The following is an 18,049-nucleotide window of genomic DNA, read 5'->3' on the forward strand; positions in this document are numbered from 1 at the left end:
TCACCCAAGCCAGCTGCCACTCACCACGGACACTGCCACTGAAGGCTCACCACCACTTGGGGCTTTTCTTCTACTGTTTGACACCCACATCATTTCTGCCAGTCTACTTCTATCATGCCCTTCTAACCTCAACTCAGAAAATAAAGAGGAAAAGTTGATTTTTTTTGAAAAAGGTAACAGTCTTTGAAAAAGAGTAGAAACAGTCAAAAGACAAATGCCAATGTTTAACAATATTTCTAGTCCTGAGAGAGTTTAAATACCTCATAGTGTAATTGTAGGTGGGTTATTTTTGGTTACCGATTCTGAACATACTTATTGAGCATCAGATATGTGTGAAACACTGTCTCAGGGGGAGATGAGTATGATCTAATCCTTGGCCGAGAGCAACTTCCAGTCCAAGGAGGAGACAGGAGACACCCAGGAAGTAAGCAGTTAGAACACGGTGTGAGGAAGTTTCCAGTGAAGGCTCGTCGAGGGAGGGATCTCAGGTACTGAGTCCTGAAGAATGGCAGGGAGCAGATAGGGTGGCGGGGGCTCAGTAGGCAGAGAGAGCAGCTTGTACAGGCTTGGAGGCAATTCAGAAGTCCTTAGGGGGTTTCCCTGGTGGCGCAGTGGTTGAGAGTCCGCCTGCCAATGCAGGGGACACGGATTCGTGCCCCGGTCCGGGAAGATCCCACATGCCACAGAGCGGCTGGGCCCGTGAGCCATGGCCGCTGAGCCTGTGCGTCCAGAGCCTGTGCTCCGCAACGGGAGAGGCCACAGCAGTGAGAGGCCCGCGTACCGCAAAAAAAAAAAGTCCTTAGGTCTTTATAAGGGAGGTGTACTTCCAGGACAGCAGGGATAAATCAAGTCTTGATTTTCTCTGCTCCAGGCTGACCAGTTCTTAATCCTCTCCTCAAGACAGTCTGTCCCAGTGTAGGTCTTGGTGTCCAGAAGAGGCACAGGCAGGAGACCTGTGTTTTGTGTCCAGGTTGGAAGAAAAATGTTCAGGTTTTCAAACTGAGATATCTATCCAAATGACAGGACATAATATTTACCACCTAGGACAGATGGTGACCGTAGTTTTAATAGCACTTTAAAGGCCCAGTGTGCTTCAGGAAGAAAGTCCTTCACACCCTCTGAAAAAGTAATGGATGTGGAAACTTACATGACTCCTAATAAAACTTTAGAAGTAGGCAATAGAAGGGATATTGGCATGTTGAGTCCCTTCCAAATCCTCCAAATTTGTGACTCCCAAGCATTGTGATGAAACTAGTGATGGGCTTACAATTCCATTTATGGATTTGGTAATGTATTTTGTTTTGACTCTTACTATGTGTCAGATGGACTTCTTTTTCCCCCCAGATGGGACTTCTGTGACTAGTCACTCTAATTCTGCATCAGTGCCAGTTGTTTTTCCATCACTCTAGAATATCAGTAACACTAGCAAATCTCCAAGCAGGTGATGTTGTATCACACCTAACACTTAGACTTGGCCAAAATCAAGTCCATGAGATGAACTGCAGACAAGTAAAAGCCATTATGTACTTAACAGCACCAAAATTTTCCATTACAAATACTGTTTTTACTTTTTCTTACTTAAAAAAAAAAAAAAGTGCCTTGAGGGGCTTTGAATTTCTAAGCCTTTGAGATCAAAGATTTCTTCAGCTGCCTGAATTATAGGAATTTGGAAAACAAAAATCCTTTTCCTGCTATAAAATCCTTGCCATATTTTTGTCTTTATGTAATTCAAAACAGCTGAACTAAAAAATGAGGTTAATGAGTTCTAAAAACTCATCGGAAATGGAGTAGTCAATAATTTTGCAAGTGTCATTCTAATTAATCTGACCCAAGAATTTTACTAAATTCTTATCTGATATTCCAGAAAATTGCTAAATAGCACTTGGAATTAAACAACTTGTGGCTAAGGATACCAAAATGTTTAAATTGTTTATTAAAGTGATTCAAGACTGAATTATAATAATGTGGGCATGGCAGTGGTAGCAGCCAGTGTAATTTTCCTGTGATTCCATACACACCCTTGGCTACGTTTGTGTCCTTTTAGCAGCATGATTGGCTAAATAGTGAGCTGTTTATTTCAAAAGCCTTTGCAGAAAACATAGACCTTTTTATAAAGCAATAGTTTATATGTAGTTATCAGTTTGCTGATGTTTTTAGTATACAGCCTGACCCTCAGGATAAACTGCTTTTAGCAGGGGGGTGACGTTAGCTCATAGATCATCTGCGATAACAGACATCCTGACGGTTTGCTACCTGTGCACTAGTGGTCTCAGAATTTCAGCACTTCCAAAATGAACCAATTTTTGCTTTATCACAAGAGAGATCTCATTATGTTCATACTCATGAAAAAGCTAGATGGCATATACGGTAGAAAGTACATGTCCTTATGCATGGGGGCGTAGCAGTGGCTTATGTGCTTTCTGACATTTGAGACTTAAGGCACTTTATATGTATGAGGACATTTGTTTCCAATTTCCTCCTGTGTTACCTTTAAAAGAAATTTCAATAAGTTTTTTCCCAAGTATTGTATTATAAAGAAATACAGTCTAGAGAAAAATTCGAAGACAAAAAGTAAAGAAAATATAAACATGAGTTTTAAAAATCCCACCATTTGCATTTGTTTTTATGTCAATCTACATTTTATTGATTTTGCTTTATGAGAATGTATTTACATAATTGAGATCGTGTTGCATACAGAATTTCTACTTTTTTCTTTATAACACGGTACTCTAAGTTTTGTAGCATCAGTCTTAATGAATGCATACTACTCCTTTATAACCATTTTGGGACATTCAAGTTGCTTCCAGTATTTTGCAATCATAAACAATTCTGCAGTTCACATCTTTATACGTAAAACTTTTCCAATATTGCTGTATTAGACAAAGACTTTAGGCTGTAAGTCACAAGAAATCAATTCACCCTGGCTTAAGCAAAAGAGGAACTGTATTAGCTTGGGTAATTAAAAAGCTAGGGGTAGAGATTGGCTTCAGGCATGGCTAGACTTAGGGGCTCAGCAGTGTCTTCAGGAATCCATCTTCCATCTCCTGGACCAGCTTCCCTTTGTGCTGATTTCATTCTCACGTCTGCTCCTTTACCTCTTCCCATAAGAAACAGCAGCTCTGTCCTAGCATTTCTCCCAGCAGAACTCCCACAGTTGAAGCTCACTAATATGACTGGGGTCAAACATGTAACTCTGAGCCTGTCACTGGGGCCAGGACAAGGGAATGTTCTGAGTGGCCTATAGGACCCCCTGCTCCCTTTCCCACCTCTCCCATCTGACTCCTCCACTGCCCTCACTGTGCACACCTGGACCCTTTGCTGTTTCTTGAGCCCACCAGTCTGCCCTTCATCCGGGGCCACTACTCTTGTCCCCTCTGCCTTGCTCACACTTCCCCCAATGTCCCCATGGTTTGCTGCCCTCTCACTTCCTTCAGGCCCTACTCAGGGACTGCCCTGATCCCCTCTTCACTCTCTAGTCTCTCTCCCTGTTTCTCTTTGTGGACTTATGACTACCTGATGTTCTGTTATATATTCGCGTGGTATATGTACGAATTATTTGTCTCCTTCCATGGGAACCACGAGGGCTGGCAGTTCCGTTTGCAGCTCTCTCCAGCATCTAGTATTTATCAAGTGAGTTAATGAATGAGTTTGCCAGGCCAGGCATGTACCCATCTGTAGGGTCAGTCCACCCTAAGGATAAGAGGTGTCTGAAAGGATGGTGTGATTCCTCAAAGAAAACAGGTGGCCATCTCCGGACCAAGGGGGACTGGTTGCCAGACCGTCCACAGCATTGTCACGCTTTCAAGTTCAGATCATCGTCTACAGCAAAGTCCCAGGAGTGGGATTCCAAAGGATACGAATGTTTTGAGTTTCCTGGTATGTACTTCAACCCCCTATAAAACTCCTCCTCGTAGTAGACAAAATAGTCTTAAATGCAGATCATATCATGCCCCCCCCACAACTTAAACCCGATAGCTCCCCACTGTACTGGGAATAAAAGAAGAGCTCTGCCCTGGCACCCCAGGCCCCAAATGCTCCATTATCAGCCTTACTCTCTGACCTCTCAGGCTGCAGCACACTAGCTTTCTGTTCTGCCCTGGAATCCACACATTCCACCTCAGGACCCTCGTGTTATCTCTCCCTTCTCTGCCTGGAAGGCCTGGATCACAGATCTGGCCTGACAGCCGCCTCTTCTCTCTCCTCAGAGCTCAGCTCAAATGTCCCCCCATGAGACCACCCAAACAGCACCCCTCTCCCTCACCCGCACCTGGGCCTTTCCAGCAAACCTGGTGTGTTTTCTTTACAGTGTCAACACCCTTTTATTTGTTACCTCATTTATTCTGTCTTCATCACTAGAATGTAAGTTCCATGATGCCTTTTTCTCGCTGTCCACTGCTGTATTCCCCAAACTCAAAAAATGGTACCTGGCATATCAAAGGCCTTTAATGAAGTTTTTTGGAAAAAAAATAACAAAATGCTCTTCAGGAGGATTGTAGCAATTAACACCCCTATCAGCAGTAAGAATGCTCATTTCACCTCATCTCTCATTGAAGCGGTTTTCTTAGAATACAGCTCAAGGGATGTAATTTTGGGGAGAAGCAATGGGGCCGTTTAACAACTACCACTCCCACTTGAACAGAGATCAGGCACATTCTGGTACAGCCAGGTATGTTACAACAAGGCCCCACCAATAAGATTTTACTTTCCCATCTAGTTTAAGTACAGCCCGAATCTTCATCCCCACTATGTAAGTGAAGAAAGACTCCTTTGTGTTGCAACTGGACTCAAGGGAAATTTCTAAACATGTTACACCAAGTAAAAATTAGTGAATAATCAGCTCAAGTATTTGGGATATGGGTGGGCATCATTTCTGTGCATTCCCATCCCAAATTATCCAGCTGTGCTAATATTTTGACTTATAGAACCTTCGCTAATCTTTCATTATTAACATTAAAATGCATATATTTTGTACATTACTTTTTGTTTTAAAGCACTTCAGGTTAAAAGAAAGTCTTGCAAAAATAATTGATCTACATAAAAAGTATTTAATATAGAGAATACCAAAGCACCTTTCATCAGGTAAAAGTCCCTGTGACATATATCAGATAATACTAATCAAATCTCCCTTTACCTGAAAAGAATTTCTGTTTGAATACAAAGTAATAAACTTCTTGTTCCCATCTTTTTTCAGACAAATCTTCAGCATCACTGAATTTGGGGGTCACAATTAATCCAGCAAAGAAATGATTGTGTTCTTCAAAAGAAAATAGCCAATACAAAGTTTTCTAGTTTAAAAACAGCACCATTGGAGGAAAGGGATATGTCTTTTAAGTGCAAAGTCCCTAAACAAGTGATTTACCAAAATTCATGCTAACTAAACTTTGAGTGGTTGCTTTCTATAACCTTCCTGTGATCCGGGGTAGAAAACAGAATAAAGTTAAAAAACAAAGCAAAACAGTAACTTTTAAGAATCAACACACAGACACACACACACACACACACACCCCTGGCAGAGCGTGTTTTTCTTTGTTTTCTGCCAATTGTATCACCAGTCAGCGACCTCTACCACAAAGGGCGTTTTCACATCTATCTTGCCACTGTTGATGATGGAGCAGTTGGTGAGTGGACGGTCATGCCCATCAGTTGCCTGCAGTTCTATGGAGTGGACCACCGTCTGGTGAGAGAAAAGTAGACCCATGGATCACTTCTGACCAGCAACTGTGGTGATCAAGAGGTAAAATCAATGTGAAGTCTGAAAGCCCTAGTGGGAAATAAGTTGTTTTTGCTTTTTCTATTATTACGAAAACCATGCAAGATAACTATGGAAAATTTAGTCAGGAAATTTATATATAACAGAATAAAATGTACCCACTAGCTTGCTAATCAGAGAGCATACTTGTGTATTTCCTCTTTTCTTATTATTAGCATTTTATATTCTAAAAAAATTAGATATTTTTGCAAACATCTAGCGCTAATAAAAAGTATTTCTATTCACTTGTTACAACCCAACTTAAGAGTTAACATGGAGTTTGAGACAATTTCAACTCCACTCTATAAGAGGTCTAGGCATAAGAAAATGAGCCAGAAAGCAGATTCAGTAGTGGAGCTAGTTCTGGGTTTGTCCATTTTAAAGCTGACCCCAGCCAGTAATCTACAGGTTGAGTCTGCTACTAATGTAACCCCAACCCCACAGTCGTGTAAAAGGCCCCTTTCTCTACTCCGGAAGGCTTCACAAGCTCATGGACTAATTTATATCACATACTGGGCCAGGACTAGGCAAGTGGACTTCTGATGAGTTTCCCAAACAGCGCTGAGACAAAAATAGCAACAAAGTCTCTGAGCGCTTTGGACATGGTGTCAGCTAATCCAGTCTCTGGCTGACTTAGGTTAATTTAAGATAAACGACCAGCATTCTTCTAATAATATCAATAATATATATTTCTAAATAGATTGTGTGTGGGGGTTCATATGTGCACACGTGTACCTAAAGCAGCAGCTACACATCCAAATTACCTGTGGCACTTTAAAAACTGCTTATTTAATGGTTAAAATGGAAATTTCTATGTTGTGTACATTTTACCACAATTTTTTAACACGCTTATTCGCGGGCCCACCTCTGGAGGCTCAGGGGTTTTAAAAATAAACCACATGGGGCTCAGGGCTTTTAAAAATATTTTATTTTGAATTGTGGTAAGAAACACATAACATAAAATTTGCCGTCTTATCCATTTCTAAGTGTACAGTTCATCAGTTTAAGCATATTCCCACTATTGTGCAACTAAACTCCAGAACTTTTTCATCTTATAAAACTGAAGATCTATAGAGATACCTGCTGAAACTAGCTCCCAGTTTCCTCATCCCCCCAGCCCCTGGCAACCGCCATCGTGCTTTATGTTCCCATGTATTTGACTACTTTAGATACCTCATTTGAATGGAATCATACAGCCTTTTTGTGACTGGCTTGTTTTCTTTAACATTCCAAAGGTTTATTCATGTTGTAGCATGTGACAGGATCTCCTTCCTTTTTAAGGCTGAATAATATTTCATTGTATGTACATATGGGATTTTATCTGGTTACTTTAAAAAGAGTTTCCACTTATTTCAAGTGTGAGATGAATTAAGTACTCAACTTCTCCCTGTCAAGTCCCCAGCTTCTGCCCCAATGCTCATAACAATTAAAAATACCACACCATATATAATTTATTCACCTTTGAAGAGGCCAGTCAGCATATAATTATGGCTCTCTAACAAGCACATTTGGAGATTAAATCACTAAGAGTACTCTCATTATAAATCTTTGAATGAGAAAAAATAATACATCAAGTTACCATTCCATCAATGACTTTTCCAAATACCACATGTTTGCCATCCAACCAGGTGGGCTTGGTCAAGGTGATAAAGAACTGAGAGCCATTGGTGTCAGGCCCAGCATTGGCCATGCTGACCCACCCAATGCCATAATGCTTCAGTTTGAAGTTCTCATCTGGAAATGTCTCGCCATAAATGCTTATACCTGAGTGAGACAAAACAAAAAGGGGAGAGACAACAACAGATGTTCTATGAAAGTAAATTCTTCAAAGGGGAATATAAGGTTTGAGTAGATTGGTTAATAGAACCCTGTAGGAGGTTGGGATGGGGAAAAGATGGTCAAATATAAGGAGAAATAAAGCAGAGGATAAAATTAACGGGGACTTCCCTGGAGGTCCGGTAGTTAAGATCCCATGCTTCCACTGCAGGGGGCATGGGTTAGATCCCTGGCTGGGGAACTAGGATCCTGCATGCCGCGCAGCACGGCCAAAAAAATTTTTTTTAAAAAATTAGCTCCTTAAGGAAACAGGGCATCAGGGACCAAAACAAATAAACAAAAGCCTTAAGTATGACACAAGATGGGAGGATGCCCTCTGGCCTCAAACCAAGACCCAAACCCTGAACAAGCAAGTCAGTGATTTCACTCTGAAACGAGAAGGAACTGAAGGGCGGGATGACATTGTGAAGCCCAATGGAAAGGTGGATAAGCCAACTTAGTGGCTCCACCTCTGTCCTGAGGTTCAGGTCACTTGCCCTGGATCACTCCTACCTCTGCAGCCAACCAGAGTACAATACGCACTTAATATACACCCTTAGTTAATTCTCACAACAATCCTACAGAATAGGTTTTCTCATTCCCATTTTGAATGGGAAACAGGTTATCAAACTTGAAAACAGCAGAGTAGAACTTGAACTTCTGGCTCTAACTCTGGTTCCCTAAGCACGAAGAGCCTCAGCACTGAGAGCAACAGCGCAAGCCTGGAAGTCATTAGGCTTGATGACTTCAGGGCTCATCAGGATACAGAGGGTCACAGCAAGTGGCAGCACCCAGGGAGCCAACCTTGAACGGAAGAACCAAAGGCAGGCATGGGGGCTGGAGATCAAGCACAGCAGCAGGGAGAGCAGAACACATTTTTCCTATAAAACAACAGTACAGACCATGAAAAGTATCTGCTCCATCCTCTAACACCCTGAGTGACCGTCACACCCACCTCCTCCACTGCAGGGCTCCTTATCCATTGGTGGCCAGCCTTAAAGTCCTGGCTCAGTTAGCTCCTGTGTTATCTCCTTTCTTACTATGCAGTACTTGTGAAGGACCGGGCAAAAATTCTACTTCCTTAAGACTTGGGTCTCACTTAGGCGTTTTTCTTCATTTATATACAACCAAAACTTCTTCATAGCTAATGTAGTTAACTTTTAAAACACAATATCTACAAAGTGTTGCAGTAGAGGAATTAGTAAGGACATTCTGTGAATCCTAATTATTTTCCTTCTTAAGGTTTACATCTTGCAATATATGGCTTTTGAATGAATAACTAGATATTTTAACAACTTCACTCCTTTGTAATTGTCTTATTTTATACTTATCTGAGTAATTAATACAATATTTAATAATTTAAGGAAACCTGACTGTTTTGTTTTGTTTTTTTGTAGACTAGATCAAATATAATTCATCTTACCCAGAAAAAAAAAATCCTGGCTCAGTTAGAAGGACCAGAAGTGGATACCAAAGGCAAGCCACTTATAGCTGGTTGGTAAGTGACATATGAGGTGGGCTGGCAGCAAAGTTTTGCCTACAGAGAGGTCTAGGCTAAATTTAAATGATCCAAAAGGTCCTATCTACAAAACTCATGTGAACCCATACACACACACAGAGCAGGGAAAGCAGAGAGAGAGAGGGACACAGAAAAGAGGACACAGTAGAGCTCCATCACCATTCTTGCTGGGCCCCAGGCAGGGCGGTGGGGTGCCAGTCCTGAGGGGACCCGTACTGGAGCTGCAGGCTTTTCCACTGAGACCCAGCTCTGCAGCAGCTGGGGTTGCTACCCTGAGCATCCTCACCAACCTCATGAAACCAAGTAACCTGAACATGTTCCTGTGCTCCATTCTACATTCCCATACCCAGCAGCATTTCTGCAGGGACTAAAAGTAACCCTCCTGAAGTGTCTGGCAAATCCAAACATTTAATGGCGGCCATTTTGTTATTTTAAAAATTGCAATAAACATAAAATTAACAATAGTGCTTGAAAATGGCTTGTTTCTTGAAAAAGTTAGCAATTTAATATCCACCAAAACCAGTATTTGCTGAATTAAAAATCTTAAACCTGAAGTAAATTTAAATTCTGTGTGGTTATATACTGTGTGTGTGTTCAGGAATTCACTACATTTCTGAGGAAAAATAGTCCAGGGAGCTGGGTAGCTGGAATCCTCAATGAGAAACAATAAGCTCAGAGATACTTAAACTCTATAAATTGAATTATTTGTACTTTATAGAATTCTAACTTTGTTGATAAAAATTAATGTATACTGTAATTTTGACAAGTTGTCTATTACTTAACTTTTTTATTATTGAAAAAGCTGACAATTAAAATGAAAGAATTTTGAAAGAAGGAGGTACATTCACCTATAATCCTGCCACCTGAATACCAGCCTCATCATTCTGGCATGATGTCCCCAGGCCCCCTCCACCAACGTGCACATCTGCAGCTGGCTGCCACCCCAGGGTACAGTTTTTCAGTCTACCTTTCCTTGCTATGACAGACATCCTTCTGTATTGCTACATACCAGAAGTCTAGGATTTTAAGCACTGCAAGACAGCCTACTAAATGAATATATCTCCACTATGGAAAGATAATGAACACCAAAGCAATACTGTTACAAATTAGGAGGCTTCACTTATTCACACCTACCAAGATTTTGTTAGATAAGGCCCCCCACCCCAACTCAATCCTTCTTGAAAAATTAGTCTGGTTGTCTTTATGACTTTGTTCCTTAAATCTGGGAATTCAATATGCTGGGTAAATACATCATCTTAATCTTAGGTTTCACCTGGGTAAGCAGGAAAGGAAAAATGTTAGAGACAACATTACCGCCAGTGCCATCTCCACTGGTGAAGTCTCCTCCTTGAATCATGAAATCTTTGATGACGCGATGAAATTTGCTTCCTCTATATCCATATCCTTTCTAAAGAGATTATGTCAATTGAATACACAAGTAGATATAACCCATACTGTAAGATAAACCCCAGTGTTTATCTGGAAATGACAAAATGAGAAAATTACACAAAATATCTACAGAACTAGATTAGGTGCCTGCAATAATTTACTGATAGAAATTTATCATTAGCTGACTGAAAAGTAAACACATAAACTATAGAGGTAAAGTATTAACCTGCACAAGTAAAAAGAGAGAAGTCTGCATTTTCACTTGATGACTGTTTCCTGTCAGTTTCTAGAACCCTGAGGAAACTGAGGGCTTGAAGAATAGCGATTTTCTAGGAAAATAAAGTAAAATATTGTTAGATGTCTCAAGTTCATCTCATCTACTAATTTAATACTTATTTTCCCAGAATACATCTTTACGTTTGGCTTAAAAGAAGGAAGATCTACTTCTGCTCAGTTAAAGGGAATAAAACTGAGACATACCTCTCCTGTTGCCAGAGCGATAAAATTTTCCACAGTCTTGGGCACAACTTTTCCAAAGAGACCAATCACAATTCTGCCAACATCTTTATCTCCAATCCTCACATCAAAGAAGACCTGCGTGTGGTTGAAAGGCAGAGCAGAAGGTTATAATGTGAAAAAGCCACAATACAAGGTAAGGGAACATGATAATCTGAGAACTGATCCACATGCAAGGGCCCTGCCCACCAGTATTTTATAAAGGAGCACGAAGGAGCTATTTTATGAAGGAGCATGATATAAATTAAAGGAGCTCTGAAACCATCTTGTGGGTGCATTTCACTCACAAATATTCATTCACCAAACAGTTATGGAGCACCACCTCTAGGCCAGGCACTGTACTAGAAACTGGGTTTAAAGTTGGACTCAATACTGTCAGAGTCAGCCAGTAATGTCTTCAAGAATTCCTCTCCCCTCCACAACCCAGACCAGCACTGCTCTGGCCTCCTGTTTCCTAGCTCTGCGGACACGGGTTAGAGTGGAGACTGTTGGTCTCCTGAGAGGTAATGCTCTCCAGTCTTGGCAGGAGGAAAAAAAATGGTGAGGAGAGAAACAGTCTAACCATCCAGATTTATTTTTTCATAACTTCAAGCAGTGCTAAATTCCCAATGAGTTCTCAGTAGACATCTGCTGTCAAGGGGACCGTGAAAGATTATCACAACACACAACACTCCTTCAGAAGGCCTGCTACTCACGTCCAGACACACTAAGGCACCAGGACCACAGCTGCACCCAAAATACAACAAACATTACACTCAGGTCCTGACAGAACCATTTACCCTGTAAACTCAGACACCAAATTCAGTCATCATGTCCCCAAAGTTGCACATGTACAATGTGTCCTTACTCTGTCACAACAGTTTAGAACAGAAAAGAGCAAGCACACATCCAGAAATGAGTCACTTTTTTTTTGCAGATAAACTTTAAAAGCTCTCTTGGACTTTTTTTTAACTGTTTCATCTGAAATGAAATTACATACATCTTGCTTCACAAATCATTGTGTTGAGATGATTCTGAGATAGAATGCTTGAAAAGGCCATGGAGTCAAAGGGCATTCTATTAGCGAGTTTAGATTATACGAACCAATGTACTGTTTGAATGGGTAAAAAAGACATTCAAGAGATGGCTTTAAAAAATATAAGAAGGGTTGTCAAAGAGAAAAGATGTCGTACAGTTTAGAAAAATCACGAAGTAAAGACTGTCAAGCTTTAGTTCAAGACAGAGCTTCTGTCAATACGTCAGGACGTCTGTCACAGGATGATGTGGTATTTTGCCATTTTACACGGCCAAAGCAGCAAAGACTGTATTACTATTTATATGGTAAAACTTCATAGAACGCACAGAAGACGGTGCCCTTGAGAATGGGCAGTGCAGTGGAGTAGGACAATTCAGGAAGCTGCATTAACACCCACGGGAGCCCAGCACGCAGAGCTGGGATCAAAGAGAAGCAGGTTCTCCAAAGGGATTTCTGAACCAAGGAGTAAATTCAATAACAGGCAATAATGAAGCAGCACTGGGACAAGAATTGGGTATGTAATCGTAAAGAAGCACCCTATAAGACACTAGAAGAGCCTATCAGACTTTTAAAATAAAGAAGAGGAAATAAAGCCTGTGAACACTTCAACAGCAAAGAGAATCAAATATGGGAGGGCAGCATAAGAAGATGAAGCAAAAGTGTCTGTCACCCAGCATAACTCTTCAGGAAAAATCTTATTTTCTTACACGCAGCCTAGCACACATATTAATATGATTTTTTTTCCAAACCACAGCATCCTTCAACTTCATGCGTGATGGCAAGAAAATATAGCAGAGTTTCCCTAACTCTAATGGAAATGATGAAATCAAATCTTATTGCCAACAAGTACTTGTCAAAGATCCATGCAGAAGGCAGCGTGAGGGTACAAGCTACTGGAGGGAGTCCCTGTCCTAAGGGAGCTTATGTAAACAGGCCAAGTAAACGAACAACCATAGCACAAGGCCCCAGGTTACAAATGCCCCAAGAACACTGTACACCCCCTGTTCTGGAGGAATGTTAAGGGTGAAGGAAGGCATCCTGGCAAAGGTGTGATGGGAGGCAGGCCTGGAAGGAGGGGAGCAGCCTCCAGGGACAAGGATGGGCAATTCTTTCTGGGACCAAAGCACTGAGTCAGGAAAAGTGATCCATGTGCAGAGAAGCAACACAGCCCTTCTGACCGCAACCGGCTGGGAAGGGAGACTCTCACCAGTTCCAGAGGCAAAGGAAGGATGCCAGCTGAGAGATCCAGCTTTTGTTAGGCAACACTAGGAGCATGAAAGACAAAATTTCAATTTGAGGCTGCGTTCACTTGGACTGCGATTTATGATGAATATGGCTCTGTCTAGGCAGGGACCCCTTAAGGGGTAGAAACGGTGTTTTTAGATTCCCAGTGCTCTGCAGTGTCAGCTCACGCAGGTACTCAAAAAATCCTAAATAGTTCAATGCCAGTTGATACTAAATGAGGACCAGGGCGCACACACACCTAGACAGAGGGTGAAGGTGGGCCCAGGGTGGCTGCCAGGCAAACCCTCTCACCCTGATATCGTCTGTGACTTTGCTGCGTGTCCTTGGGAACAGGCCCCGTGCTAGACAAGGGGTGGGGCTGCAAAGTCCCTACCCTCCTGGAGCTTAGCGTCCCACAGAAGAGAAAGCACGTAGATACTCGCTATAATATAATGGGAAGTCAGGTTTCACGAGAAGATATGTACAGATAAAATGTCACGGTTAGAGGTGATGATTATCTGTGGAGATCAGGGCAGGCTTCCTGGAAAAGGTGGCACTTGAATTCCATGTTGCACTTCAGGAGCTGGCCCCTCAGTCACTCCTTTTTTCCCTTGAGGCTGCCCTTGAAAGTCATTTGAAAATTACGGGGGGGACTTCCCTGGTGGTGCAGTGGTTAAGAATCCTCCTGCCAACACAGGAGACACGGGTTCGAGCCCTGGTCCGGGAAGATCCCACATGCCGCAGAGCAACTAAGTCCGTGCGTCACTGAGCCTGTGCTCTAGAGCCCGCGAGCCACGACTACTGAGCCCATGTGCCACAACTATGGAAGCCCACGTGCCTAGAGTCTGTGCTCCACAACAAGAGAAGCCACTGCAATGAGAAGCCCGCACATTGTAACGAAGAGTAGCCCCTGCTCGCTGCAACTAGAGAAAGCCCACGCGCAGCGACGAAGACCCAACACAGCCAAAAATAAATAAGTAAATAAATTTATTTTTTTTTAAATTACAAGGCACTGGAGGTGGGGAGAGACAGGGGAAGAGGCAAGAGGCACTCACATAGCCTGGCCCAAACCCTGTAGGGTTAATCCTGCTTCCATTTCCAAAGTAACTGGGGAAGACACCAAGGACACGAGCTGTGAGGTCCAGGAAACTGTTCTCAAACCAGCTCCAGCACTAACTGGCCATGGGACCTTGGGCAGCTCTGAGCTCCTGTTCGTCATCTGTACCCAGATGATGATTCCTCTCAGGGCTGCACTGCCACAGGAGGATTAATAACATAACACAAATAACACTAACAATTGACCTCTTTAATCAGGAACTTCAATCAGGGCTAAGCATTTTACATGCTTTATCACATCTAATATGCAAAACCCTGCAGGTAGGTATTATTTCTCTTTCCACTTACAGAGGAAATAGAAATGGAACAGAGGAGGAGCCTCAGACATTAGGTAACTTGTTGTTACCTCAGCTGAAGCCTCTTGGCCACTCCAAGAGCTGCGGGAAGTGCCAGCAAACTGTGACATGAGTGCAGCTGGAAAGGTGGCAGCAGTATTTTCTACAGTCTCGGTGTCTGACCCTGCACAGAGCCCATGGCATCTGCTGGAAAGTGCAGGGCTGCAAACACTAATTCGGTGGATTTTGAGACCAGTGAGCTGGAGCCCAAACCTGAGGCTCCACGGATGGGCAGGAGGCTGAGGTGTCCAGCTGGCAGCAGGATTCATGGACAAGGTGAGTGCCATTAAAGGGCCCTGGGGGGAATAGCACTTCACACCTCTCATTTACAGATTCCTGTTTTTAAACAAAATCAGAGGAAAAGGTAAAGACTGCTGGGGAAAACAATAAACTAGAGTGATGGCCAATTAATCTACTTTTTCACACTCAGAGAAATCATTTTTTAATGTTTCCACTTTCCAATAGATTAGTTGTTTTAAAATGTCCACTGAAAAAGTAATTCAACAGAGTTGAAACTGTGGAAGGACATGCCTACACAGTTTTTAGAACGTAATGACAAATGGGGTGGGAAAAAAGGAGATAGATTGAGTGACTGTTCCAAAAGTAGAGTCCTGAAAACTCCCTCAGTGACAGCACCCTGGACTTGGGGCTAAGATGCCCCAACTCTTCCCCTCTTGCAGCCACCAGCTTCCTCCCCTCTCCTCGAGGTTCCCAACCACAGCTTCACACTCCCAGAGACTGTGATTACTGATTACTTGCTCTGGGGTAGTCTCTGCACACTGGTAGGTCTAAAAGCTTCCCAGGTAAGCCTGTTCCCAAATACTATAGGTGACGTTCTCACAGTAACAAATTATTCGTTGCATATCTGAAATTCACATCTCACTGGGCATCCTGTATTTCATCTGACAGTCCTACTCCCTTTCCCCCACCCTTATCTAAACAGTCAGCAAGTCCTGTTAGTTACACTTCAAAAGTCGATTTCTAGTCCCTCCCTGGCTCCCCATTTCCACCATTATCCCCCCTAATCCAAGCCACCACCATCCAGATTCTGACCTGGAGCCCTGAAGACCTCCCAGTTCACTCTCCACTGAACAACCACAGTAATTGTTTAAAAGCATATATGAGATCATGTCAATCCCATGCTTAAAACCATTCAGCAGCTATAACTGCACTTATAATAAAACCTCAAATTATGAGAATAATTGCCTTAAAACCCATACTCCGAACTGTGGCCCGGAAGGCACTACCTGATCTTGCTGCTGCTCACCCAGAACCTCATCTCAAGCCACTCCCCCTCTCATCCCTGGGCTGAAGCCACACCATCCCTTCTCCATCGTCTGAACATACTTTTCTGTCTGGAGGGCTTGCATATGCAGTTCCCTTTGCCTCCTAAGTCTTTGCCAGGCTTTTTTTTTTTTTTCTTACCCTTCAGGTATTTTTAAATGTCACCCAATCTATTTCCGGGTTTATTTCCTTCATCATTTCAACTTCATGAATTTTATGTTTAAGGCTTATCCCATGAGACCCAAATAGTATCTGCAGATTGGAAGAACCCCCCCCACTTCCCCCCCTTCAGCTATGTGGCTTTGTATAAGCAGTTTCCCAAAGCTAGATAAGCTCCAGAGATCAAGGGGCTGGGAGGAGAATCAGTGCTCAAAGCCAGCAAGCTCAGTTTATCACCGCACATACTTCGCAGCACGGCCTTTCTGTTCACTCTTAGGCTACATCAGATGTTGGGCTGAACCTCCCCCGCCCCTTGTCCTCCCTCCTCCTCGGGTGGGGTGTGTGGTAGAGGATTTAAGCATCCAACAGTATCATTTCTACTGGCAGACACCGGACCGATTGTTAAGACCACCTGCAGCTGCCCCTCCTTCCAGATTCCAAGACACCCCTGCCACTGGGTTTTCTAGAAGTGGTCATCAAGGACCCCAAATCATCCCCTCCCTCCCTCCCTCTATCTCTCCCTGCACCCTCCCATTATCCTCTAACCTTGGCTAAATATGGTGGGGAAAGCCCTGAAGCTGTAAAGACCAGTCTATGGCAGATGTCCCCCCACCACACCCCCCAGTCGTGATCAAAAGGCTGGCCTCAGTTATACTGGAGCCGCCTGTGCCTTGCTAGCACCGTCCCCAAGCCCTGGGGTCCACCCACCAGCCGCCAGAGTCTGAAAAGCGCACCTCTCCCTCCCCGGGGAGGACGGTCGCTCCTAAATACAGGAAAAGGAGGATAGCCCTTGGTTTCAGCAAGGCCACGTAATGCCTGCCCCGACCCCACCGCGACAGGGGCTGGACCTGGGATCTGCCAGGTCAGGTGACACCCGCGGCGGGCGGCCCAGCTGCAACTCCTCCGCTCGCAACGCGTCTCCTCCGCCAGTCCCCGTCCCTCCCGCATTCTTCCTGCTTCTATTCCCTAGTCCCCGCCAAGGCGAAGGAAGTACTTGGCGGTCTCCTTCCTGAAGAAAGGGCCCGCCGGTTCCGGAAGCTTCTCCCAACTCCCAGGCAAAGTTCAGATAGCCGGCGGCGGGGGCCCAGCGCCCCCAAAGTCTCCCGGGAGAGCGCGGGCAGCCTCCTGCCACCTAGCCCCCCGGCCACCTCCCGTCCTCTGCGCCCGGGAAGCCCCCTCCTCGCCGCCCCTGACCCTGAGAGGTTCCAGTCCCCAAAGCTCTCCCATCCCCTCGGCCAGCACGAGGGGAAACTGCTGCCCGCCGCCCAGTCACCTTGGCCGTCACCGAGGGGCCTCGCTTGCGGACGCCTGACGCTCCCGCAGGAGGTACGAGAGCGCTGAGCCCCACGCAAAGCACCAGAGGTAGCAGCAGCCGGGGACCCGGGCCCATCGTGAGGGTGGCAGCGGGGGCAGCGCCTCGGGCGCAACCGCAGGCTCCGGTACCGCTGGTGGGACTCTCGGCCGGCTGCGCCTGCGCGCTCCCGGTTCGGGGCGGGGGGTGGGCGGGGGTGATGGGGATGGGGCAGTCTGGGCAGGCCCGGAACCGAGGGCGCCTCCTCCCAAGTTCAGCCCAGCGACCCGAGCTAAGGACTCGGGAGTGGCGCGCCACGGAGGGCGCAGCCGAATCCAGCCACCCAGAGGCTGCTCTGGGCGCCGGGATCCGGAGCGAGCCAGCGCTGCTCGGGTGCTGCGGGCTCGGCCGGGACCCGGGAGCTGAGGGGTGTGCGCTGGGGTATTGCCAGGAACTTACAGCGTAGACGCGTATTAAACCTGATGGGAAGTCGAGGACTCTCCGGGCTCCGGGTCCTCCTGGCAACTTACGCGCCTTAGGGCTGGGGACTCTGCGGACGGGTCCCGGTCTGTGACCGCAGCTGCCCTTGGAGTAGCCTCCGCCGCGCCTGCCAGGTTCCAATGTTCCATCAGAGGCT

The 18,049-nt window shown here is 44.6% G+C and overlaps 1 protein-coding gene across 2 annotated transcripts; it reads right to left on the reverse strand.

The window, feature by feature from the left end:
• Positions 1-2,338: 2,338 nt before the first annotated feature.
• Positions 2,339-17,614, reverse strand: PPIC (peptidylprolyl isomerase C). 2 transcript variants are annotated; one of them, XM_022588675.2, is made up of 5 exons: positions 17,395-17,610; positions 10,953-11,066; positions 10,398-10,491; positions 7,329-7,513; positions 2,339-5,674 (listed from the first exon to the last, which is right to left on the reverse strand). In XM_022588675.2, exons 1-5 carry the CDS (start codon positions 17,509-17,511, stop codon positions 5,546-5,548), a joined length of 639 nt encoding a protein of 212 aa, XP_022444383.1. In that variant the 5' UTR covers positions 17,512-17,610; the 3' UTR covers positions 2,339-5,545. The 2 variants fall into 2 exon arrangements, with proteins under 2 accessions (XP_022444383.1, XP_089765354.1); XM_089909228.1 differs by having other exon boundaries at positions 5,565-5,718; positions 17,395-17,614.
• Between the last annotated feature and the right edge of the window lie 435 nt (positions 17,615-18,049).

Source organism: Delphinapterus leucas, chromosome 3 (genome assembly GCF_059928025.1).
Source record: "Delphinapterus leucas isolate spDelLeu-1000000601 "Yukka" chromosome 3, BTC_Dleu_Yukka2, whole genome shotgun sequence".
In the NCBI taxonomy this organism is placed as follows: domain Eukaryota; kingdom Metazoa; phylum Chordata; class Mammalia; order Artiodactyla; family Monodontidae; genus Delphinapterus; species Delphinapterus leucas.

Coding starts and splice junctions, on each gene's coding strand:
- PPIC (XM_022588675.2), bottom strand. CDS start 17,511: ATGGGCCCGGGTCCCCGGCTGCTGCTACCTCTGGTGCTTTGCGTGGGG. Junction 10,492..10,952: donor TCGCTCTGGCAACAGGAGAG/GTATGTCTCAGT, acceptor TAATCTCTTTAG/AAAGGATATGGATATAGAGG. Junction 5,675..7,328: donor GAAAAGTCATTGATGGAATG/GTAACTTGATGT, acceptor TTCTCTCACCAG/ACGGTGGTCCACTCCATAGA.